General features: G+C 48.4%; 1 protein-coding gene across 7 annotated transcripts in view; it reads left to right on the forward strand.

Annotated features, from left to right (window-relative positions):
• cpne1 (copine I) overlaps positions 1 to 26,306 on the forward strand; it is a 141,333-nt gene that overhangs the window by 77,954 nt on the left and 37,073 nt on the right. For 6 of the 7 annotated variants that reach the window (XM_086005911.1, XM_086005915.1, XM_086005916.1 and 3 more), the window contains 2 exons: positions 23,279 to 23,410; positions 25,709 to 25,888. In XM_086005911.1, coding sequence (XP_085862037.1) covers positions 23,279 to 23,410; positions 25,709 to 25,888 — 312 coding nt within the window. Of the gene's footprint in view, positions 1 to 18,231; positions 18,382 to 23,278; positions 23,411 to 25,708; positions 25,889 to 26,306 lie in introns of those variants that run through there. The other variant, XM_086005913.1, reaches the window with a different exon arrangement.

Below are 26,306 nucleotides of genomic sequence, written 5' to 3' on the forward strand. Positions count from 1 at the left end.
AAAAATCCTGAGGGACAAAATTTGTCTCCACTTGGAGAGGCAAGGATTAATCAGGGATAGTCAACATGGCTTTGTCAAGGGAAGATCATGTCTGACTAATTTGATTGAATTTTTTGAGGGGGTGACTAGGTGTGTGGATGAGGGTAACGCAGTGGATGTGGTATACATGGATTTCAGTAAGGCCTTCGATAAAGTCCCGCACAGGAGACTGGTCAAGAAGGTAAGAGCCCATGGAATCCAGGGTGCCTTGGCACATTGGATACAAAACTGGCTTAGTGGCAGAAGGCAGAGGGTGATGGTCGAAGGTTGTTTTTGTGACTGGAAGCCTGTGGCCAGTGGGGTACCACAGGGATCGGTGCTGGGTCCCTTGCTGTTTGTGGTCTACATTAATGACTTGGATATGAATGTAAAGGGTATGTTCAGTAAGTTCGCGGATGATACAAAAATTGGTAGGGTGGTAAATAGCGAGGAGGGTAGCCTCAGTCTGCAGGACGATATAGATGGGTTGGTCAGATGGGCGGAACAGTGGCAAATGGAATTTAACCCGGAAAAGTGCGAGGTGATGCACTTTGGGGGGACTAACAAGGCAAAGGAATACACAATGAATGGAAAGACCCTAGGCAAGACGGAGGGTCAGAGGGATCTGGGTGTGCAAGTACACAGATCCCTGAAGGCGGCGGAACAGGTGGATAAGGTGGTAAAAAAGGCATATGGGATACTTGCCTTCATTAGCCGAGGCATTGAATATAAGAGCAAGGAGGTTATGATGGAGCTGTATAAAACACTGGTTAGGCCACAGCTGGAATATTGTGTGCAGTTCTGGTCGCCACACTACAGGAAGGATGTGATCGCGTTAGAGAGGGTGCAGAGGAGGTTCACCAGGATGTTACCAGGGCTGGAGCGCTTCAGCTATGAAGAGAGACTGGGCAGGTTGGGTTTGTTTTCCTTGGAGCTGAGGAGGCTGAGGGGGGACATGATTGAGGTGTACAAAATTATGAGGGGCATAGATAGGATGGATGCTGAGGAGCTTTTTCCCTTAATAGAGGGGTCAATAACTAGGGGGCATAGATTCAAGGTAAAGGGCGGGAGGTTTAGAGGGGATTTGAGAAAGAACTTTTTCACCCAGAGGGTGGTTGGAGTCTGGAACTCACTGCCTGAAAGGGTTGTGGAGGCAGAAACCCTCACAACATTTAAGAAGCATTTGGATGTGCACTTGAAATGCCATAGCATACAAGGCTACGGGCCAAATGCTGGAATATGGGATTAGATTAGACAGGGCTTGATGGCCGGCGCGGACACGATGGGCCGAAGGGCCTCTATCCGTGCTGTATTACTCTATGACTCTCTATGACTCTAACCCCGGCTACACGGCCACAGATCCAGGAACCCCGGCTACACGGCCACAGATCCAGGAACCCCGGCTACACGGCCACAGATCCAGGAACCCCGGCTACACGGCCACAGATCCAGGAACCCCGGCTACACGGCCACAGATCCAGGAACCCCGGCTACACGGCCACAGATCCAGGAACCCCGGCTACACGGCCACAGATCCAGGAACCCCGGCTACACGGCCACAGATCCAGGAACCCCGGCTACACGGCCACAGATCCAGGAACCCCGGCTACACGGCCACAGATCCAGGAACCCCGGCTACACGGCCACAGATCCAGGAACCCCGGCTACACGGCCACAGATCCAGGAACCCCGGCTACACGGCCACAGATCCAGGAACCCCGGCTACACGGCCACAGATCCAGGAACCCCGGCTACACGGCCACAGATCCAGGAACCCCGGCTACACGGCCACAGATCCAGGAACCCCGGCTACACGGCCACAGATCCAGGAACCCCGGCTACACGGCCACAGATCCAGGAACCCCGGCTACACGGCCACAGATCCAGGAACCCCGGCTACACGGCCACAGATCCAGGAACCCCGGCTACACGGCCACAGATCCAGGAACCCCGGCTACACGGCCACAGATCCAGGAACCCCGGCTACACGGCCACAGATCCAGGAACCCCGGCTACACGGCCACAGATCCAGGAACCCCGGCTACACGGCCACAGATCCAGGAACCCCGGCTACACGGCCACAGATCCAGGAACCCCGGCTACACGGCCACAGATCCAGGAACCCCGGCTACACGGCCACAGATCCAGGAACCCCGGCTACACGGCCACAGATCCAGGAACCCCGGCTACACGGCCACAGATCCAGGAACCCCGGCTACACGGCCACAGATCCAGGAACCCCGGCTACACGGCCACAGATCCAGGAACCCCGGCTGCACGGCCACAGATCCAGGAACCCCGGCTACACGGCCACAGATCCAGGAACCCCGGCTGCACGGCCACAGATCCAGGAACCCCGGCTGCACGGCCACAGATCCAGGAACCCCGGCTGCACGGCCACAGATCCAGGAACCCCGGCTGCACGGCCACAGATCCAGGAACCCCGGCTGCACGGCCACAGATCCAGGAGTCCCGGCTACACGGCCACAGATCCAGGAGTCCCGGCTACACGGCCACAGATCCAGGAACCCCGGCTACACGGCCACAGATCCAGGAACCCCGGTTACATGGCCACCAATATACAGTAAAACTTACCTGATCCTACGCCTGAATTTTGCCAGTTAAGAGAGTTTCTTGTATTTGCTTTTCTTGCCCAGCTGCAAATGTTGGGATGTATAGCTGGGTGTGACTTACAGGTAAAAGAGGTGATTATGAACTTATACCTGGCCTTGGTGAGGCTGCATTTGGTTTTGGTGCCTGTTTTACAGGAAAGATGGAGAGTTATCAGAGATTCCAGAGAAGGCTACGAGCCAGATTCCTAAACTTAAGACAGCTGGAGAAAGATTGTCCGTCCTGGGACCTCATTCAATGGGGAACAGGATCGTGATCCCTGGATAAAAAGTATTGTGTTTGGGAGTTTCCTGTATACAATGCATTGTTTGGAAGTTTTACTGTATACAAAGAAAACGGGGAATTACAGACCGGTAAGCCTGACATCGGTAGTGGGGAAAATGCTAGAGTCCATTACAAAAGATGTAATAGCAGATCACTTGGAAACCAGTGACCGGATCAGACAAAGTCAACATGGATTTACAAAAGGTAAATCGTGCTTGACTAATCTACTGGAATTTTTTGAGGATGTAACTGGTAAAATAGATAAGGGAGAACCAGTGGATGTGGTGTATTTGGACTTTCAAAAGGCTTTCGATAAGGTCCCGCATAAGAGATTAGCGTGTCAAGTTAAAGCACATGGGATTGGGGGCAAGGTATTGACTTGGATAGAGAACTGGTTGGCAGACAGAAAGCAAAGTGTTGGAATAAACGGGTCTTTTTCCAAGTGGCAGGCAGTGACTAGTGGGGTACCGCAGGGATCGGTCCTTGGGCCCCAGCTATTCACAATATATATTAATGATCTAGACAAGGGAACTAGATGTAATATCTCCAAGTTTGCAGATGACACAAAGCTGGGTGGGCGTGTGTGCTGTGAGGAGGATGCCGAGAAACTCCAGGATGATTTGGACAGGTTGGGTGATTGGGCAAAAGCATGACAGATGCAGTATAATGTGGATAAATGTGAGGTTATCCACTTTGGTGGCAAAAACAGCAAGGCAGATTATTATCTGAATGGCAATAGATTGGGAGAAGGGAAGTGCAACGAGACCTGGGTGTCCTTGTGCACCAGTTGCTGAAGGTAAGCATGCAGGTGCAGCAGGCGATTAAGAAGGCAAATGGCATGTTGGCCTTTGTAGCGAGAGGGTTTGAGTACAGGAACAAGGATGTCTTACTGCAGTTATACAGGGTCTTGGTGAGACCACATCTTGAGTATTGTGTGCAGTTTTGGTCGCCTTATCTGTTAGATCCGTGATTCTGAGGATATGCTGTTATTCAATAATCACACGGATGCTGTAAATTAACAATAAACAGGTCTTTACTGGAGGAGGGTAGTTTCAAGACTGGGGGTACAGAGGCATGCGCAAAGCTTATATACAGGTGTGGTCACTGCCGGTACTACAGTATACAGGAGCTGTAAAAGTAGTTCTGACTTAAAGGCACATACACTGCAATTCCTCCCCTTTTAGATTAGTAGTACCCCATATATTCAAATAACAATTAACACTTTAACATGTACATTAAACAACAATAGTCCATTTATAGATTCAATCTTTGGGGCGGCTTCCTGACCCTTTCGGGATGGCGCCTTTCCGGAGGTTCTTGTTCTTGGTGCAGAGGCGATTCTGACCCCTTTTCATCGGGTAGTTCATCGGGTTCCACTGCTACTGGTTCTGAGATAGATGCTACCGGTATGTCGGGTTCATCCCCAGGTACTCGAGACATGGGGTTGACGTGTTCCTGTGACGCTAAGATCTGATCGACGTGGCGTCTCACAATGTTCTCCCCAACATCCACTGTGTACATTAATGGCCCCTGCCTTGTGCATATCGTTCCGGGTTGCCATTTCTCTGTTCGATAGTCACGGGCCAAGACTGGTTGCCCTACATTGAAGCTCCTTGTCGGCTTCTCATTGATGTGCTGGAATTGTTTGTCCTCAACATTTCTTCGCACATTTGGTCTGAGCAAGTCCAGACGAGATCTCAACCTTTGGTTAAAGAACATCATGGCCGGGGTCTGGTTGGTAACTGCATGTGTCGCGTTTCGGTAGGCTAATAAGAAATTGTCCATCTTATGCTGTAGTGGAATTTCATCGTCGCACATGGTCTTTATCGCCTTCTTAAAGGTTTGTACGAACCTCTCCGCCAATCCATTTGTGGCTGGATGATGCGGGGTGGATGTGTAATGCCTTACCCCATTCCTTCTCATAAATTTTTGAAACTCGTCGGACACAAACTGTGGTCCATTATCAGAGCAGATCTGTTCTGGCAAACCGTTTCTGGCAAATATGGTCCGTAGGACTGCAATCGTTTTCTCTGTAGTGGTTGAAGACATTTTTATCACCTCAGGCCACTTTGAGCATCCACTGCTATTAAGAACATTGAGTCCATGAATGGACCAGCGAAATCAATATGCACCCGTTGCCCTGGAGAGGAGGGCCACTCCCATGGGTGTAGAGGGGCATGTGGTGGTGCATTTTGGACCTTCTGGCATCCTAAGCAGCTCTTAGTTAGGTCTTCGATTTGTTGATCGATTCCCGGCCACCACACATAAGCCCTAGCAAGGCTTTTCATTTTCACTCCCCCCAGATGACCTTCATGTAGCTCATTTAGCACTCTCTCCCTTAACTTGGGTGGAATCACCACTCTGGATCCACACATCACTGTCCCCTGGCATACTGACAGCTGTTCTCTTCTGGATGAGAATGCTGGCAACAGTGAGTCGCCATGTGTTGGCCATCCCCTCACCGTCAAATCATATACCCGAGACAGCGTCGGATCATTGCGGGTCTCCTTCTCTATATCCGCGTTTGTTACTGGCAATCGTTCAATTATTGACGAATAAAATATCTCGATAGGGTCCACTGCTGGTGCTTCCTCCACAGTAGGCAGTGGCAGGCGCGATAGCCCATCAGCGTTCCCATGCTGTTTCGTGCCTTTATATTCTATTTCATATTGATTCGCCCCTAGAAACAGGGACCATCTTTGTAACCGCTGTGCAGTCATCACTGGAACACCCTTCTTAGGATTAAAGATGGAGACAAGTGGTTGGTGGTCAGTCAGCAAGGTGAACTTCTGCCCATGCAGATAGTGGTTGAATTTTTTTACTCCCCATACTAGGCTGAGGGCCTCCCTGTCAATCTGGGCGTAGTTGCGCTCGGCTGAGGTTAGTGACCGACACGCAAAAGCTACTGGCCTCTCCAACCCGTCTGGGAATTTGTGCGACAGCACCGCTCCAATACCATAGGGTGATGCATCACATGCCAAACGAATTGGTAGTGCTGGGTTGAAATGGGCCAACACCTCTTTTGATGTGATCAATTCTTTACACTTCTGGAAAGCTCATCTACGTTCGTCATCCCACTTCCATGGCACCCCTGTTTGCAGTAGGGTGTTCAGCGGGTGTAATACCGTGGACAAATTTGGTAAGAACTTGTGGTAGTAGTTTACCAGCCCGAGGAACGACCTCAGTTGTGACACATTTTCCGGTGCTGGAGCCTTGACTACTGCCTCAATCTTGTCAGGGGACTTATGTAACCCCTCTTCATCGATGACGTGGCCACAATACGAGATCTGTTTCTGGAAAAACTCGCACTTGTGGCGATTAGCTCGTAGCCCATACTCCTTTTAATCTGGTGAGCACCTTCTCCAAGTTGGCGAGGTGATCACTGTCATTTTCGCCCGTGACCAAGATGTCGTCCAAATAACACTGGGTCCCTGGAATCCCTTGCAGGACCTGATCCATCGCCCTTTGCCAGATAGCCGGAGCCGAGGCTACTTCGAACACCAGCCGGTTGTATTGATAGAGACCTTTTATGAGTGTTAATCGTAAGGTATTGTTTCGAAGCTGCTTCTACCTCCATTTGCAAGTACGCCTGGGCTAGATCAATTTTGGTGAAGCGTTTACCTCCAGATAGCGAGGCGAAAATATCCTCAATTCGTGGAAGCGGATATTGTACCGTGTGAAGGACTGGGTTCACTGTCACCTTAAAATCCCCACAGATGCGGACCTTCTTTGGTTCCCCAGGCGTATTACTCAACGACCTCTTCATTACAGGAACGATGGGTGTAGCCCACTCACTCCAGTCCACTTTGGACAGTACTCCTGAACGTTCCAACCCTTCCAGCTCTGCTTCAACAGCTGGTCTGATCGCATAAGGCACTGGTCTGGCCTTCAGAAACTTTGGGCTTGCATTTTCCTCTATTTTAATCATTGCTGTTATTCCTTTTAGTGTTCCTAGTCCCTCCTGGAACACTTCTTTTGCGTCAGTTAGCATTTTTGACAGTCGTCCAGGTGTGACATCGTCATCCTTTTTGGCCTCAACCTTCAGTGCCTGTATGGAATGCCAATCTAATTTTATCTTCCGGATCCATTCACGTCCTAGTGATAAAACGGATTCTTTTACCCTCAGTCTGGTTCAGTAATCACTGAGTCGAATGCAACTGGAGAATTCAAACGATTTATTATCCGCGGAGTCTTACTCTGGTATATCGGCACCGACTCCTGCAAGAGTCTGACGAATCCAACAGAGCAAGCAGTTTCTCATACAGCGTGCTACATTTTTATACCTGCATTGAGAAAGCATTAACACATCGTACATTCTGAGCCAATCCTGAGCTGTGCACGTATACTTTTAATTTGATTTCCTGGCCTGGCAGTTTGAGCTGGAAAAGCCACATTTTACTGAATGGGTTACAGCTAAGTAAACATCACGGTAATGTGTTCATGATCACCTAAACATTATGGTAATGCATTTGCAATCACCTAATGTCTGTACAGTTTCTGCCCGCCGCCCTACATTGTTCCTTATCAGCAAGGGGTAACCTCATGGGCGCCAGCCTCGTTAACAATTAAAGATCAGGTATCAGGTTAGCCCTTTTTACTTCTCTGCTGCTTTTACAGTTTCTGGTTTCTTTTTCTTGAAATGATATTCTCATTCCCTCCTTTTATCATTCTATGATAACCAACCGTTATTCGGGTACGTCTATCTTATTTAGTCGATCAAATTCTTCATTATCATCGTACTTTACTTCCTTCATTTCACATTCACTGGCCTGTCTTACTACTAACATCCTCGGGCCACCTATTTTCTCCAAAGCTAGCTACATCCTTCCTAACACACATTTCATGATTGCTAGTCCAACGAAAATACAGACGATGGCAGCTACTGAGTACATGGCCATATTTATCAACCAGTCAGACCATCCTCCAAATCCCCAGTTTCCCCAGTTACTTGCTTCCTTCATATTATCCATCTGTTCCCTTATCTTAGTGATAAAGCGGGTGATGTTCTCTGTCTGGTCTCGGACTCCCATAAGGCATTTACCTTTTACTATTGCACAGACACCACCTTCTCGGGCCAGCAGGTAGTCTAGGGCATATCTGTTCTGCATAGTGAATAACCTGAGTTCCGACAATTCTTTAGTGACTGCATCGAGGGCCCCCATGGTAGCATTACCCAGGATGGTGAGGCCACAGATAAGGTAGTTCTGGTTATTGGCGGCCAAATAGGCCCCAGTATAGCCTATAGAGAACAGGCCAGCAAATCCATATCCTATAGAGGTTCCGTGTCCTCCTAGGGATTCAGGATCTTTCCACTTGGAGCAAAACTCTTTCGAGGCTGCCCTGGCTACTATTTTTCGGTGGGATGTCCATTGGGAGGGGCAAGGTACTGTGGTAGGAGTTAAGGTAGCGATGGCTACAGTCCGGGGGGCAGTACCTATTACCATGAAATTAGTGGCTTTTCCTTGGCCCAAGAAAAAGTAGCCTGGTTTGGTATATATCACGGATATGTGTTTCCGCCTTGTGCTTAAATGGTTCTGGGGGAGGAAATAGTCAAAACCTTGGATCTCAAGGGTATCAGCAGGCTGGGTACTAGCTATTTCTACTAGCATAAAGGTTTCCCCCCCTACCTTCAGAGTTGTTCCATTCCCTTCTCCACATAAAACTTGCACTCCTTCGGTTACTGACACACATACGGATTGCTCACATGTGCAGCTACCGGTGTCAGGTCCTATCGTACATTGATGGTGGAGGCAGCATGTCACCAAGCAGGTGTAGTTCTGTTTAACCCATACTGACCTACAACCATAGCCCGTCCCATTCCAACAATTCTCGTAACCACCAGGGTTCCTGCTTAGTCTCAGGCAATTGGCGGGCGGGGTTAAGGTATAGGGTATTGGTTGTGGGAGGGGGGAGGTGAGCATCTAAAAGAAAGTCTGGGGGAACAATAACCGGGGTTGGGGCAAACATCCCCTCCACAGAGCTCAGGGGCGGATAACAAACAATTGACTCTGGTGAGTATAGGGCTGCGTGAGTCTGGAGGAATAGGTTGCCCGTCGGGGTTTCTTTAGGGAAAATGTGTTGGAGATCTCGTTTACGTTTCTTGGTGAGGATACCTTCTAACCTAAAATAGTCAAAGCTGCTCATAATAGAGGGCAACTTCAGACAACGATTCTGTCCTTTGGTGTCTGTAGTTATACTGCATGGTCCTGCAGTAACAGACTTGGTCGCCTGGCGTCGGCAAACGTAATCAAATTTACACTCAGTCCAATAGCATGGCAATGTTCCTCTGTGTTCGTTTCTCAGCACTAGCGAGCGGTGGGGCTGTCTAATAAGCCCAATGTAGGTGTCCAAGTTGATCACGTTCCATTTCCCGAACCCGCCTGGGTTATCATCATTGCACCGAAGCACGTCTCCTGGGCATAGATGGTGTATCTGCTTGGGTTGGTTCCGCCGGCATGTCCTTCTTCTGGGCTGTTGAGTTATTCCAGGGGTGAGCAGGACACTGATGGAGAGGATCCACAGGGGCGTCTGCATGGTCAGTCGGCGCGGCACGTCTGTTTTAGGGAGAGATTTCTTGGAAGCAAGGGAGGTTAGCATTCTTTAAGTTTTAGGCATAGCATTACTGACAATTTTACAGTGGTGGAGGTGGACCCAAGCACTCTTTCCCTCTACTTTGGCAGCAGTTGGGGTGGTGAGTAGGACTTGATAGGGTCCTTCCCAACGAGGTTCCAGTCCTTTTCGCGTCCAATTCCTGATCAATACATACGTTCCGGGCTCGATTTTGGACGGACTGACTATAGCGGGGAGGTCGATGTAGGCAGCGCGTACCCAGGAGTGCAGACTTCTCAATGCTCTGGTTAACGACAAAATATAGTTAGTCATTTCTGCCGTCATGTGGTGAAAGTGGACAGTCTTTGGGACTTCCTGGTTCCACGGGGTTTTGAGAGGTCTGCCATATATGATTTCAGCAGGGCTTAACCTTGCTGCACCAGCCGGGGTAGTACGTATTTGGAACAAGGCCACGGGGAGTAATTTGAGCCATGTAGTTCCTGTCTCGGCCTGTAATTTGGCAAGTTTATTTTTCAAGGTCTGATTAGCCCGCTCGACCAGTCCGGCGGCCTGTGGCCTGTAAGCACAATGTAGCTGCTGTTGGATGCCCATTTGAGCGCAGAATTCCTTGGTTACCTGACCCACGAAGTGAGGGCCGTTGTCTGAACTTAATCGGTTTGGAATTCCGTACCTGGGAATAATTTCTCTCATTAAAACTTTTACAACAGTGGAGGCTTTGTTATCCGTAGTCGGGTAGGCCTCAATCCATTTACTAAATACATCAACAATAACCAGTACATATTTATAACACTGACACCTTTCTAACTCAATGTAGTCCATCTGGAGGGTCTCAAAAGGACCCGTGGGTAACGGCGTCTTACCCATTTCACAAGGTATGCCTTTTCCCGGGTTATGCTGCTGACAAATGAGGCAGCGACTGCTAATACCTTGAGCCAGGGCTTGTAATCTAGGATGCCACCATGTAGCTAATAACGTGTCACTAGTTGCTCTGGCACCACAATGAGTTGCAAAGTGTATACATTCAATAACCCATAATGCTAGCTCATCTGACATACAAGTTTGCTCGGCAGGGGTGACCCATAATTTAGACACACAATCATATGTACAACCGAGCTGTTTCCACAGTCCCTTATCACAGTCCGGAGCGTCCTCCTGTAACTTAATGACGTCTTGGATGGTTGGCATTGGCTTTTCCGAGGGAGACTTGCTTTTATTTGAGCTTTTAGTCTGGCTCATCATTCTAGGCACAACCACTCGTTGTTCCTGGGACGCTTCCCTAGCTTCCTGGTCAGCGCATCTATTCCCTATATCTACAGGGGTCTGTCCTGCTGTGTGTGCGGAGCACTTTATCACGGAGATCTGTTTTGGTAGCATGAGGGCTTGTAGCAAATCAGATACTAATTTCTGATGGGATATCTGTGTTCCTGCAGAGGTTAGGAACCCTCTGTTTTTCCATAATTGTCCGAAATCATGAACCACTCCGAAGGCATATCTCGAGTCTGTATAAACCTTAACCTTTAAGTCCTTCCCTAAGATACAAGCTCGTATTAATGCGAACAGTTCTGCTTGTTGGGCGGAATACGGAAACTCAAAGGCAGCAGACTCCAAAGTGTTACCGTCCTGATTTATGATTGCATATCCAGAAAGTCTTTTCCCAAGGGGACTGACGGACGCACTTCCATCTACATACATGGTTGTGTCAGGACTCTGCATTGGGGCATCAGATAGATCCTCCCTGACGGAGGTATCTTCCTTGATTAAAAATAGACAATCATGTCCGGGGTCTGTTTGTTCGAGGGGTGGTTCTGTGAGAAAACATGCTGGGTTGATAGTAGTACAATGCTTCTTAATTGAAATGTGCATAACCGGTCTCTGGCCATGAGATTGCAATCCAGCCCATCTGTGATTACGAATTGGTGTTTTACGGACTCATTTCGAAATGTTACTTCAACTGGCTCTGATATTGGGTACTGGCACACTTGTCCTTGGAATCCGGACAGGCTTTGTGTCTCCCCGGATTTAGGGAGATTGAGCTCCGATCGGACGGATGACATAGCAGCTCCGGTGTCTACCAGAAACATATGCCGGCTCCCTTCAATCAGCAGTGATAGAACGGGCTCCTCGTCCGACTGGAACCCGTTCACCACGAGGTTGGCTAGTCAGTACTGGGGAAACGGATTATTCTGGGAGAAGTCTGTATATCTTCCTCGTCCCCGATTTCCCTGCCAACCTCCCCGTTGTCCCTGCATATGGCCCCCTCTTCCTTGTCTTCGGGAGGGACATTCCCTGCTCCAGTGGCCTTGCTGGCCACAGTTGAAACAAGCATCTGACCCTGCTTGCCTCCCTCCTCTTCCTCTATCGCTGAAATGTTGTCTCTGGGGAGCATAGGGTGGGCCATAATTAGGGACGGTCGGTCCGTTGGGGTGGCTGATATCTCTGTACCCTTGTCTATCAACCCACCCTGGGACGCAGTACTGGGGCTCCGTCTGATATCCTATCACATCTTGGGTGGGCTTTGGCTCTTCCTTTTTCATCACATACTCGGTCTTGACTTTGACCTGGGGCTGACTCTCCTGACTCTTACTCTCTTTCCAATAATATTTCACTGCCCTGGCCATCTGGCTGGGACTATTCTCTGACCAGTCCATATTGTTAGTCTTAATTGCTTCAGACACCGAGGTTGGTAGACAATTTATCAGAATAGCACAGTATTGTGGCGAGTTTGCTCCGTTCTGGTAATTAGCATCTCCTGACTGACTCCGATACACCTCAGAGAATCTCTCTAGAAATTCCTCTGCTCCCTCGCCCTTTCGTGGTTTAGTATCCAACACCTTGGATATATCAATGGGCTTCTGCAGGGTAGTGGTTAGGGCAGTGAGTATGGCACGTTCACGAGCATCACCCTGTGCGTTTTGAGCCTCTAATGCGGCATGGTCCGCAAAGCCTAGGTTAATCAAGAACCTTGCATGTTCGGCGGGAGTCAAGATCTGCTGTACTAAAGCCCATAAGTCTCTTGATTCAGCATTATAGACGAGTATAGTAGTCCGGAGGAAATCTACAAACAAGGTGGGGGGTTTCTTCCTATCTGGCATCCCGGTTAAGATAGCCATTATCTCGTTAGGTTTCCAGGGGTAGAAGATACCTATGGTCCGGGGGTTATTGGCGGCCACTGGAGTATTCGCGTTAAAGGCAGGGTTAGGCATTTGTCTCACCGGCAACTGTTGGGGTATCGGTTTATGTCTGGCGGGTCTCTCGGTATCGGATTCTGATTCCAGGGATGACCAGTCGTCTCCCGAATCTCCCTCGTCAGTATCACTATAGTCTGGAGCCTCTAGGGAACTCTGTTCCTGACTGTTTGATTTCTTACTCAGCACCATCTGTCTCTTTCTTCTTGTCTGCGCGTCCCTACTGGACTATCTAAAGGTGGGGGAAGTGGGTTTCTCCTTCCCTTGTGTCAGGTACGGAAAGCTACGGGGTCAGTACACTGGGGACCCGGTGGTTGGTTTCCCATCTGGACCGGCGGGGGACTGTTCATCTGAACCGTGACTGACGGCGGCGGGGAAACGATACTGGCAGATACTTGAGGTGTCGGCGCGGGGGTTTGTGCAGTTGGTACGGGTGGTGCCACCGGGGGATAAATGTTAACGTACGGGGGGGGGGAGCGCGGGGAACAACATGAGCCCTGTGATTCCATTCGTCCAAATCATCATCACCATCTCCCTCTGTCAAGGCAAGGCCAACCATTGGATTACGTAATCCACTCTTATCAGCCTTTCCAGGCTCGCTCATGGTCTTTTCAGACTCTTGTTTTGAGCGTTTCTCATGAGCACATTCCTTTTTCAATACCTCTACTGATTTGACTACCCCTCCTCCGGTAAGTCCTATTCCTAATTTTAAGGCATTATCCTGCCAACTTGCTAACAAGGAAGTTTCTTTCAGTTCCTGACAGTACTGTCTCCATAGGGCAATTAGTTCTTTGGCTGTGGTACCCCTGTTACTTTTCCAAATTAGTTCTTGAGCCTTTTTAGCGGCATCTAGATTCTTAGTTCCTCCTAGTGGCCATTGATCACTTCCTAATTTCTTATTTAATCCTCCCGACAACTGTCTGAGTTGCTTCGCTTTGTCAGGATGTTGTTCACAAAGGGTCTGTAAGGCGCTACCCGATTCAGTCGTGGTATCTAAACAATTGCCCATCTTACTCCCCTTGTGAACTTTACACAGTCGAGTTTTAAACTTGTTCAGAGCCTAGGCGGGCCAAGTGATATACAAGGTCGACGCTTTACCTGACACAAGTACTTATTACTAAGTTTACACAGTTCCTAGTTATTCCCTCAGTACATATACTGACCCTCAGTGATATCCGATCACTGACCCTCAGTGATATCCGATCACTGACCTAATACCTATCTCTTCCAGTATTCGCCAGACTGACCTGGATCTCGGCGGGACACCACACGGGAGTTAGCGATTGGCCGACTCGTCGTCAGACTGGCGGAATCGGAGGAAAACCGAGGCAGTACAAAAATTACTCACATTGGGGGCCCATTTCCTCCCTCCACGTCCGAGACAATTCAGGGCCCATTTCCTCCCTCCACGTCCAAGACGATTCAGCTCCTAGTTCGCGAACTCTCGGTGACTGTCCGTTGAGATCCCGCTTCTGACACCAAATGATAGAACGGATTCTTTTACCCTCAGTCTGGTTCAGCAATCACTGAGTCGAATGCAACTGGAGAATTCAAACGATTTATTATCCGCGGAGTCTTACTCTGGTATATCGGCACCGACTCCTGCAAGAGTCTGACGAATCCAACAGAGCAAGCAGTTTCTCATACAGCGTGCTACATTTTTATACCTGCATTGAGAAAGCATTAACACATCGTACATTCTGAGCCAATCCTGAGCTGTGCATGTATACTTTTAATTTGATTTCCTGGCCTGGCAGTTTGAGCTGGAAAAGCCACATTTTACTGAATGGGTTACAGCTAAGTAAACATCACGGTAATGTGTTCATGATCACCTAAACATTATGGTAATGCGTTTGCAATCACCTAATGTCTGTACAGTTTCTGCCCGCCGCCCTACATTGTTCCTTATCAGCAAGGGGTAACATCATGGGCGCCAGCCTCGTTAACAATTAAAGATCAGGTATCAGGTTAGCCCTTTTTACTTCTCTGCTGCTTTTACAGTTTCTGGTTTCTTTTTCTTGAAATGATATTCTCACTAGCAGTGGTGGTCCTCCATCTGGCAATACATATATATCCATTTTAGGTATTTCCTGGCCTTTATATATCACTTTCACCCTTATTTTTCCTTTGGGGTAGACTTTTTGCCCCGTATACGTCTTCAAGACAAACTCTGTAGCTTTCAAGGGTATATGTGAAAATAGCCGCTTGTTGTCCCTTTGATTTATGACTGTTAGGGCTGATCCTGTGTCCAATTCCATTTTCACTTGGACTCCGTCTATCTTGAGTGTAACCCAGATAGTCTGGTGATCCTCCATTTCAGTTACCTTATGTATTTTCAGATAACCCAGCTCCTTGCTTCCGGAGTCTGTGTCACTTTTCTGTTTGTCTGAACCACTGTCCATCACCCGGTGTACCTTTTTGTACTTCTCCTGTGGAGATTTCTTACTGTTGGTTTTCTTCCCAGACCTGCAGACTCTTGCTATGTGTCCTGCTTTCCCACACTGTCTGCACACTTGGTCCTTGAACCAACAATCTTTCTGGTCATGTGTTGTTCTGCCGCAGCGATAGCACTTCCCTGTTCCATAGGACATTTCATTGGTGCCATATTCTTGTGGTCTCCGTTGTATCTCTGCAGCGCCCCTTGCGGCTGCTTCGTGTGATGCTGCCATACTGAAAGCTTTGTCCAGCGTAAGATCCTTTTCTGATAGAAGCTGTTTCTGGGTTCCTTCACTTTGTAGCCCACACACAAACTTGTCCCTTAACGTGTCTGCTAGTCCCGCTCCAAACTGGCAGTATTTCGATAGCTTGCGCAGTTCCGTTAGGTACTCAGCATTGCTTTCGTCTTTGTGTTGGTTCCTTTTATGGAACTTAAATCGTTCTGCTATCAGCAGCGGTGTGGGGTTTAAGTGGTCCTGTAGGATTTCTACTATGCTTTCGAAATTCTTGTTCACCGGCTTCTCTGGGGTTATTAGATTTCGCAGTAACCCATAAGTTTTTGCACCCATGGAATTCAACACAACCACTGCTTTATTAGCATCTGGCACTTCATTCGCCCTGCAGTACATCTCAATACATTCCACATATGTCGCCCAATCTTCGACTTCATTGTCGAACGTAGAGATACTGCCACTCTTCGGCATCCCTGGGTGTGAGTTAACTGTCAAAAATGGCGTCTCCTGCGCTTCCCCTTCTTCTCCGCTGGCACAAAATGGCGTCTCCCGCGCTTTCCTTCCTTCCCGCGCTCGCCCTTCTTCTCCGCTGCGGCTTCTAAAAATGGCGTCTCCCGCGCGCTTCCTTCTTCTCCGTGGCTCAATGGCGTCTCCTGCGCTCTCCCTTCTTCTCCCCGCGGACCCTGTTCAGCCCGTGAGCCCTGGCTGTGCTCTGCGCGTTCTTTTCTTAAAAAAAAAATTTCCGACGCCGCTCTGTCTTGAACCCGGCTGTTTCTTTACCCTCTCTCTCTCCACTTTGTTTTCTTTTTCTCGACGCCGCTCGGTGTTCAACCCCCAGCTGCGCCCTGCGCGCTTCACCCTCTGTCTTACCCCGTCGACGCTGCTCGGCTTTCTCTCCGCCGTCGGTCGGCTCCAGCCGCCGCTGCTCGGGAAGGGTCTGCGCTGGACCTGTCGTCAGTCTCTTGCTGATCGTCGTGGCTAGGGAACCAAGCCCGGCTCTCCACAGCCTCCCCTGCGATGTTCACTCTCTGCCCGACGACTGGGCGGTTGCGCGTGGTCGACGCACGTGTTCCTGGCCTCGACTTTTTTTTTTTTTGTTGCAGGTAGATTCGAATCGACACTCGTCGCCACTGTTAGAGCCGTGATTCTGAGGATATGCTGTTATTCAATAATCACACGGATGCTGTAAATTAACAATAAACAGGTCTTTACTGGAGGAGGGTAGTTTCAAGACTGGGGGTACAGAGGCATGCGCAAAGCTTATATACAGGTGTGGTCACTGCCGGTACTACAGTATACAGGAGCTGTAAAAGTAGTTCTGACTTAAAGGCACATACACTACATTATCCGAGGAAGGATGTTATTGCCATGGAAGGAGTTCAGCAAAGATTCACCAGGCTGATACCTAGGATGGCAGGAATGACGTATGAGGAAAGATTGGGTCGATTGAGCTTGTACTCGCTGGAGTTTAGAAGAATGAGAGGGGATCTCATTGAAACTTATAAAATTCTGACAGGACTGGACAGACTAGATGCAGGAAGGATGTTCCTGATGGTCGGGGACTCCAGAACCAGGGGTCACAGTCTAAGGATAAGGGGTAGGACATTTAGGACAGAGATGAGGAGGAATTTCTTCACCCAGAGAGTGGTGAACCTGTGGAATTCTCTACCACAGAAGGCAGTAGAGGCCAATACATTAAATATATTCAAGAAGGAGTTGGATATATTTCTTAAGGCTAAAGGGATCAAGGGATATGGGGAGAATGCAGGGACAGGGTACTGAATTTGGATGATCAGCCATGATCACATTGAATGGCGGAGCAAGCTCGAGGGGCCGAATGGCCTACTCCTGCTCCTATCTTCTTTGTTTCTATGTTTGGAAGTTTCCTGTATACAACGCATTGTTTGGGAGTTTCCTGTATACAACGCATTGTTTGGGAGCTTCCTGTATACAATGCATTGTTTGGGAGTTTCCTGTATACAACGCATTGTTTGGGAGTTTCCTGTATACAATGCATTGTTTGGGAGTTTCCTGTATACAATGCATTGTTTGGGAGTTTCCTGTATACAACGCATTGTTTGGGAGTTTCCTGTATACAACGCATTGTTTGGAAGTTTCCTGTATTCAACGCATTGTTTGGGAGTTTCCTGTATACAACGCATTGTTTGGAAGTTTCCTGTATACAATGCATTGTTTGGGAGTTTCCTGTATACATTGTGTTTGGGAGTTTCCTGTATACATTGTGTTTGGGAGTTTCCTGTATACAATGCATTGTTTGGGAGTTTCCTGTATACATTGTGTTTGGGAGTTTCCTATATACAATGCATTGTGTTTGGCAGTTTCCTGTATACAATGCATTGTTTGGCAGTTTCCTGTATACAACGCATTGTTTGGAAGTTTCCTGTATACAACGCATTGTTTGGCAGTTTCCTGTATACAACGCATTGTTTGGGAGTTTCCTGTATACAACGCATTGTTTGGAAGTTTCCTGTATACAATGCATTGTTTGGCAGTTTCCTGTATACAATGCATTGTTTGGCAGTTTCCTGTATACAATGCATTGTTTGGCAGTTTCCTGTATACAACGCATTGTTTGGGAGTTTCCTGTATACAACGCATTGTTTGGAAGTTTCCTGTATACAATGCATTGTTTGGGAGTTTCCTGTATACATTGTGTTTGGCAGTTTCCTGTATACAATGCATTGTTTGGCAGTTTCCTGTGTACAGTACATTGTCTGGGAGTGGAGTATTGCCGATTTAGTGGAGCCAGGCTGGGGCTGCAGCATTTGCCACAGTGTGCGCACGGCTCTCCGCTCACACCCAGTCTCCAGCGAGGCGGAAGTGAGGCGCAGACGTTAGTTTTGTGAGCGTGTCTTTGATCGGCAGGGAAATGGACCAATGGTGCAGGCCGGTCCCTCAGCAGCTGCCCAATCAGAACGTGGGGCGGGGCGGGGTTTGTATCAGTCTTGAGCTGGGCTGCGGCACCGGGGAAAGGCAGAGAGAGAGAGAAACCGACCCGGGACACCGACCGACCGACCCGCACCGTGAGCACCGAGACTCTTAGAATCGTGTTAGGCTGTTGTACTGTGGCTGGAGGTGTTGGAGTGTAGCTATGACATTGTTAGTGTGATGCAGAGACTTGGTGTTATAGTATTACACTGACACAGTGGATTGCATTGTGAAACTGGGGGGTGTGACGAGCACAGGAACAGGAGGAGGTCATTAACCCCCTTGAGCCTGTTCGCATTCAATGAGATCATGGCTGATCTGCGACCTAACTCCATTGGCCCCTATCCCTGAATACATTTGGTTAATACCTCTGGTTAACAGAAAGCTATCACCCTCCGATTTAAAATTAACAATTGATCTAGCATCAATTGCCGTTTGCTGAAGAGAGTTCCAAACTTCTGCCGTCCTTTGCGTGTAGAAACGTTTCCCAACTTCACTCCTGACAGGTCTGGCTCTAAGCTTTAGGCTATGTCCCTAAGTCGTGGACATAGTTTCTCTCTCTCTACCCTATCAGTTCCCCTTAATATCTTAAACTCTGATCAGATTCCCCCTTAACCTTCTAAATTCCAAGGAAAACCCCCTAGTTTGTGTAATTCCCTCCTCGTAACTTAACCCTTGAAGTCTGGGTATCATTCTGGTAAACCTACGCTGCACTCCTGCCAAGGCCAATATATCCTTCCTAAGGTGTGGTGCCCAGAACTGCTCCCAGTGCTCCAGGTGTGGTCTAACCAGGGCTTTGTACAGCTGCAGCATAACCTCTACCCCCTTGTACTCTAGATAGCCTTTTTGATATTTTCTGTACCTGTGTTACACTGATATAATGAGTGTTGCAGTGTAACTCTGGGTCCCGAGCCTACGCTCTAACCCTGGCTCTTTCACGGTGTCGTTTTGCAATGATAACACAGTTCAGCCCATTTTTCACCATTGCCTCAGTAAATGCGCCTGGAATTGTTCCATTGTGTTTCTGGGCCCGGTTCTTCATATCGTGCGAGCAGTCGGAGCTGCCCTGTATCTGGAAGGGGAGACCCGAGCTGATCCTCTCTAAAGGAGGTGATCGGTGTGTGTTCCTTTCCCTGCGTTTTATCGTGTAATTAAAGGCTGTCGAGGGTGTTTCAAAATCTCCTGATGGCACTGTTGAAAAATCCTGAAATGTGAGCGCAGTTTGCTGTTTCCATGTTATGGGATGGGCTGGAGAGCAGGTTGTGACATGAAGCAGTGTCTACAGGGAGGAACTTGAGCACAAAATCTAGGCTGACACTCCCAGTGCTGTGCTGAGGAAGTGCTGCACTGTCAGAGGTGCCGTCTTTTGGATGAGACATTAAACCGAGGCCCCATCTGCTCTCTCAGGTGGACGTAAAAGATCACGCGGCCACTATTTCGAAGAAGAGCAGGGGACTTATCTCCAGAGTCCTGCCCAATATTTATCCCTCAACATCACCAAAAAACATCACATTGCTGTTTGTGGGAGCTTGCTGTGCGCAACTTGGCAGCCACGTTTGCCTACACAACAGTGACTACACTTCAAAAGTAATGAATTGGCTGCGAAGCGCTTTGGGACATCCTGAGGATGTGAAAGGTGTTTCATATTTGAGTTTTTCTTGCCCTTCTTTAAAAGGTTTCTCAAAACGGATCTCTCCAACCGTGTCTTTTGTCACCTCCGCAATGTTGCTTACTTGTGTGCACTGATTCCCCAAAAGCTGCTGTGTGGGAGGGAGATGGACTGTGTGATTTTGATCATACTGATATCACACACCAGTGATAATGCATTTTATAGAAAGAGCACAGAAGGAGGCTATTCAGCCCATCGTGCCTGTGCTGGCTCGTTAGTAGATTTATCGAATTACTCCCACTCCCCACTGCTCTTTCCCCAGAGCCCTGCAAATGTTTCCCCTTCAAGCCTTCCAATTCCTTTTTTTTTGAAGGTTGCTGATGTCCTTGTGTTACAGATTTATAAACTAATGGCGGGTGCATGGTTTGTCAAACATTTTATTCTCCGTGAAATGCAGTGGCCTTTTAAACCTGGAACTGATTTCCTCCACCGCCCAGTTCTGCAGAGCAGCTCGAGTGACCGGTTTGACCAGTGACTTGGTGTGTTCACCATGAGTGGGAGCCTCTCCCATCTAACCCTAGCCTTGGGAGAAAGGGTGGAGTGCACCCTGCTTATTGAACTGGCCCTCTATACAGCTGACTTGCCGTGCAGTTTAAATATAAAGCAGACGTCTGCAGTTACTGATGTATCTCCGTCATCATTTATTCCTCTTTTTATGCTTTAAAAAAAGGAGCCTTTCAGGCAGCCATTTTGTGTAGAATCCTGGCCAGTGAAGAATGAGTCTCTCTGGAGACGGGCCGTGAACAGCACTTCCAGTCCATGATATCACTGGGCAGGGCGTGGCTCTTGGTGTCTGCTCACAGGCTGCTGGGTTTGTGAAACAAGTTCTCACTATGTTTGTAAGGGATGTGCTCCTGAGCAGCAAGGAGATTTCAGCAGGTACTCGAACAAACCCCTGGGCTGGTTCCTGCACAGTGAACCGTCCTCAGACATGGCATCCTACAAATTCTCTCAAGCAATACCAGTCTACACGCCACAGACGTGCAATGTTACAACTTGCGACCTGCTGCTAGACTTTAGCATTCGCATGGTGGCTATTGGCAGGGGGAGAGGAAGGAGAGAGAATCGGACTGAGCGCCGTGACTGGATCTTCAATGTTATTTTAATGAGGAGGCAAACTGAAAGAAAGACTTGGATTTCTCCTGCGCCTTTCACAACCACCGGATGTCTCAAAGCTCTTTACAGCCAATAAAGTACTTTTTGAAGTGTAGTCACTGTTGTAATGTGGGAAACGCAGCAGCCAATTTACACACAGCAAGCTCCCATAAACAGCAATGTGAGATTGACCGGAAAATCTGTGTTTGTTATGTTGATTTGAGGGATAAATATTGGCCCCAGGACACCGGGGAGAACTCCCCTGCTCTTCGAAATAGCGCCATGGGATCTTTTACATTCACCTGAGAGAGCAGGCGGGGCCTCGGTTTAACGTTTCATCCGAAAGAGCTATAAATAGTTGGTGTCTCTCCAGCCTCCCTTGGGTGGTTACTCTTGCCCGCGACCTGGCGTGTGCTCTATTGGTGGAGAGATGGAGGAATGAACGCCGTTATGAAGTGTTGGGTATTCTCCAAGCTGCTGGGTTACCCAGTTATTGGTTTTTATATCCATTTGTACACTGAGCTTTGCCTGTGGTTTCAGACAGCTGCTTAATGCTTCGCTGTGGGTGTCAGATTGAGCTGTGGCGTCTCAATCCCACTCTGGAACCCCACCCCAAAAGTGCCAAATTCTTCCATCTGTCAGGGCTGGGGTGTGAAAATGTCACTCTGCATCTGTACTGGGGCCCCCGCTTTTCAACATGTATATCAGTGACTTGGATGAAGGAATCGAGAGTTGCATATCCAGGTTTACAGTTGACACTAAATTATAGGAGGCACAGTAAGTCGTGTAGATGGGAGCAGGAAGTTACAAAGGGACACAGACAGAGTGGGCAAAACTGTGGCGTGGAGTTCAGTGTGGGGAAATGTGAGAAAGAAAGACTTGCATTTCGATAGCGCCTTTCACGACCACCGGACGCCTCAGAGCCTTACAGTCAATGAAGTACTTTTGAAGTGGAGTCACTGTTGTAAAGGGCATCCACTTTGGATCCGAGAAAGACAAATTGGAATATTTTCTTCTGGTGAGAGACTATTAGCTGTGGAAGAGCAAAGGGATTCAGGTGTCCGTGTACACAAATCTAGTGCCAACAAAAATCTAGCGATCTTGGTCTTGAAAGCTCCAATTGTCCCCCAGCATCCGCTCTCTGTGGGAGCGTTCCAGATTTCCACTATCCTTTGTGTGGAAAAAGAACTTCCTGATTTCACTGGTGAATTAGTTCCTGTTTACCAGCACCTGGCTTTCTGTGGCAGCTGGGAATTCTGAGGTGTCCGGGCATGGCCAGGAGCATAGTGAGAAGCTTCATAGGTTTAACCTGGTAGTGCGACTGGTGGGCGGGGTCGCCCCTATGGCCTGTGAGGGTTTTACAGCGGTGATGGGCTGTCTTTTCTCCTGGGGTGTGAGCTGTAAATGCCACATGCAGTGAGGCATGGCGCAGTCTGTGCGTTTAAATATGTGCCAGCTTGATCAGCTGCAACACAGGATTGTGGCTGGAATTTCACCAATGTGTAAAAGGGGAAATTTGTCAAATTACCATACTGTGTCCAAATGAATCTCAAACGGAACCTGTGCAGGACGATTCATTTTATCTTTCCAAATTTAACGGAGAAAAAAATTACTGGATTGCTCTTCGAAAGAGCCGGTGCAGATTGAGTGGGCCGGATGGCGGCCTCCTGTGCTGTACCATTCTAGGAGACTTGGTTAGTGCTGTGTGTGTCAGTCACAGCCCGTGGGGACAGTCTGATGAATGAAGAGTTTCTGGCGGCTTTGAGCTGTGTGTTGGTGGATCTCCTGTGGAGCTGGTCAGCGCAAAATCGGACGTTGCGCTGTCTGGAAAGCCAGAAGTATTGCAGGACAGGAAAATGAGCCCTGTATTATTCTGCTTGGGTGAAACTCTGTCCCTTTATTCTGTAAGCAATCCGAGTTTAATTGTCGGATTGGAAAATGCTTGTAAGTTTGAGGCTGCAGGTCACGACCGTGCAGTATTAAATGGCAGTCTTTCATTTTCAAACGATTGTTTCCATGCGTCTGCAGTAAGTGATGGACAGAACATGCTCCTGAGGCCCAGGTTTCATATGGTGCTTATGCTTTTCTGGTAGTGCAGTGTTACCCATGGGTTGACTGAGCCCGCTGAGAGAATCAGCCGTATTTGCCATATTGGAGGGTTATTCATTTGTTTGCCAAACATCCTTTTATCTTTCTCCTTTAAGAACACCCAACTGTTTCTCTTCCAGATGGCGCAGTGTGTGACCAAAGTGCAGTTGACCATCTCCTGTGAGAATTTGATGGACAAAGATGTCGGCTCGCTGTCTGACCCGCTGTGCGTCTTACTTCAAAACACTGGAGCCGACGACCAATGGATGGAGGTAATATTGTTGGAAAGGAGCCTCCGGGTGTGTTGAATCACTTCGCAACAAATTGTGTGCTTTTGCTGTGTGAGATTCCATTGCACTAAAACCAGTTGTCTGGCTGATAAATTTTCCTGTAATCACTAGCAACAACAACTTGCATTTATACAGCGCCTTTAACGTAGTAAACGTCCCAAGGCGCTTCACAGGAGCGATTATCAAATGAAATTTGACACCAAGTCACTTGAGGGAGATATTGGGGCAGGTGAGCAAAAGATTGGTCAAAGAGGTCGGTTTTAAGGAGCATCTTAAAGGAGGAAAGAGAGGTGGAGAGGTTTAGGGAGGGAATTCCAGAGCTTAGGGCCCAGGCAGCTGGAAGCATGGTCGCCAATGGTGGAGTGATGAAAATCAGGGATGCTCAAGAGGCCAGAATTGGAGGAGTGCAGAGATCTCGGAGGGTTGTTGGGCTGATCTTGGTCCCTTGGCTTGTGGGCTTTGGCCCTTTGCTTAGGTTTCTCAATACAAAGGATTGTTAGTAAATAAATACAGTTAATAAAGCATATGGAATCCTGGGCTTTTATAAATAGGCATAGAGTACAAAAGCCAGGAAGTTATGCTAAACCGATATAAAATACTAGTTCGGCCCCAGCTGGAGTATTGTGTCCATTTCTGGGTGCAGAAGAGATTTACTAGAATGGTTCCAGGGATGGGGGATTAAAGTTACGTGGATAGACTGGAGAAGCTGGGGTTGTTCACCTTGGAGCAGAGAAGGCGAAGAGGAGATTTGATAGAGGTGTTCAAAATCATGAAGGGTTTAGACAGAGTAAATAAAGAGAAACTGTTACCAGTGGCTGAAGGGTCATTAACTAGAGGTCACAGATTTAAGGTGATTAGCAGAAGAACCAGGGGTGACATGAGAAAAAACCTTTTTACACAGCGAGCGGTTAGGATTTGGAGCGCGCTGCCTGATAGGGCGGTGGAGACAGATTCAAAAGGGAACTGGATAAATACTTGAAGGAGAAAAAAAATTGGAGAGTTATGAGGAAAGAGCGGGGGCGTGGCACTAACTGGATTGCCCGTCGGAAGAGCCAGCGCAGACTCGATGGGCTGAATGGCCGCCTCCTGTGCTGTACTCTTCTATGATTGAGGGAGGACATGATACAGATTTTAAAATGGCGTACGTTTTATATAGATGTCGGCAGGGTACTTGACGAACTGTGAGCAGAAATCCAGAAGAAACCAGTCTCAATAGGGGAAGCTCACCCTCGCAGTGGTGGTGGTGGTGGTGTGGAATAACTTAGTCAAAAAGGAGCTGGATAAATATCTGGCTGGGAGTGGGATCCGATCGATAGAGAGATGACCAAGAGCTGGAACGTGGGATTAGGCTGGATAGCTCTTTTTCGGCCGGCACAGACACGATGGCTCGAATGGCCTCCTTCTGTGCCATCAATTTCTATGATTCTATGAAACAAGCCTGCTGCGTGTTTACATATGAATAATGCCTTTGAAGTGACCATTGCCATACTAGGCAGCACTGTGTGTTCGCCGCAGCTTTGGTGAAAGCAACCGAAAGCTGATCAATTGCATCTCGTATAAAAATTCCTTGGATTTTCTGGTGATTGGAATTGTGACTGAGCTCCTGTTTGTCACGGTGATCACCATTAACCATCACGCTAGTCTCCACCAGTCACCAGTGTCATTGAGATGGTTGCAGTTTGCCAAGGTGACCGATTTGATGGTCATGAAGTGATCGAGGTGGGGAAAGAAAGACTTGCATTTCTCCGGCATCTTTCAATACTTCGGGACGTCTAAAGTATTTTACAGCCAATGAAGTACTTTTTGAAGTGTAGTCACTGTTGTAATGTAGGAAACACAGCAGCCGATTTGCGCACAGCAAGCTCCCACAAACAGCAATGAAATAAATCACCAGTTAATTGTTTTTTAGATATTGGTTGAAGGTTAAATATTGGCCAGGACACCGGGGAGAACTCCCCTGCTCTTCCAATAGTGCCATGGGCTATTTTAAATCCACCCGAGGGTAGACGGGGTCTCGGTTTAAGCACCTCTGACAATGCTGCACTCCCTCAGTATCACACTGGAGTGTCAGCCTAGATTTTGTGCACAAATCTCTGGAGTGAGGCTCGAACCCACAACTCGCGTCTGTCTCGGAGGTGAGAGTGTTACCCGTTGAGTCACGGCTGACACCCAATGAACTGCATTTTAATATCTGGGCCTGACCGAATTGCTATTCTGTGCAGTGACCAATTGAACGTGACGTGGGAAAACTCTTGACTCCCTTTGGTCTCCTCCCGACAGCTGGACCGAACAGAGAGGGTAAAAAACTGCCAGAAACCCGAATTTGCCAAGAAGCTGGAGGTGGACTATTACTTTGAGCGCGTGCAGAAACTGCAGTTTGGCATTTACGATATCGACAATAAATCCACAGCCCTGAATGATGACGACTACCTGGGAGGAGTGGAGTGCACCTTGGGGCAGGTGAGCTGCTTTGTGTGTTTGGGCTCATTTTAGCCGCGGGCTGTTACAGACACTGCGCTTTGCCTTTTCTCTCCTCGCTCCCTCCCACCCGTATGAGGAAGCTCCCGGTGGGATATTGGTCAGGTGTTAGGGTGGCCGTCACTGTCAGGCGGGGGGTTGGCGGCTGGAACGTGAGGAGCACCTGCTTTCATTCCCCTTGTGCTTTTTCTCTCTTTAATCGTTGTTCTCGCACTGACCTGAGTGTCTCCTGCTGCTGCTGAAGGTGGAGAGTTTGATTCGAATGCTGTAAGCTTCCATCACTCTGCTGTTCTAATGGGGCCAGCGCTGCTCAGGAAGGCTGAAAGGGCACGTTATTATATCGCCCGATGATGCCAGTAATAGCAGACTGTAATTATGAAGAAAAAGACTCGTACTGGGA

Source organism: Somniosus microcephalus, chromosome 13, assembly GCF_052327205.1.
Source record: "Somniosus microcephalus isolate GS21.2 chromosome 13, FLI_Smic_1.0, whole genome shotgun sequence".
NCBI classification, from domain to species: domain Eukaryota; kingdom Metazoa; phylum Chordata; class Chondrichthyes; order Squaliformes; family Somniosidae; genus Somniosus; species Somniosus microcephalus.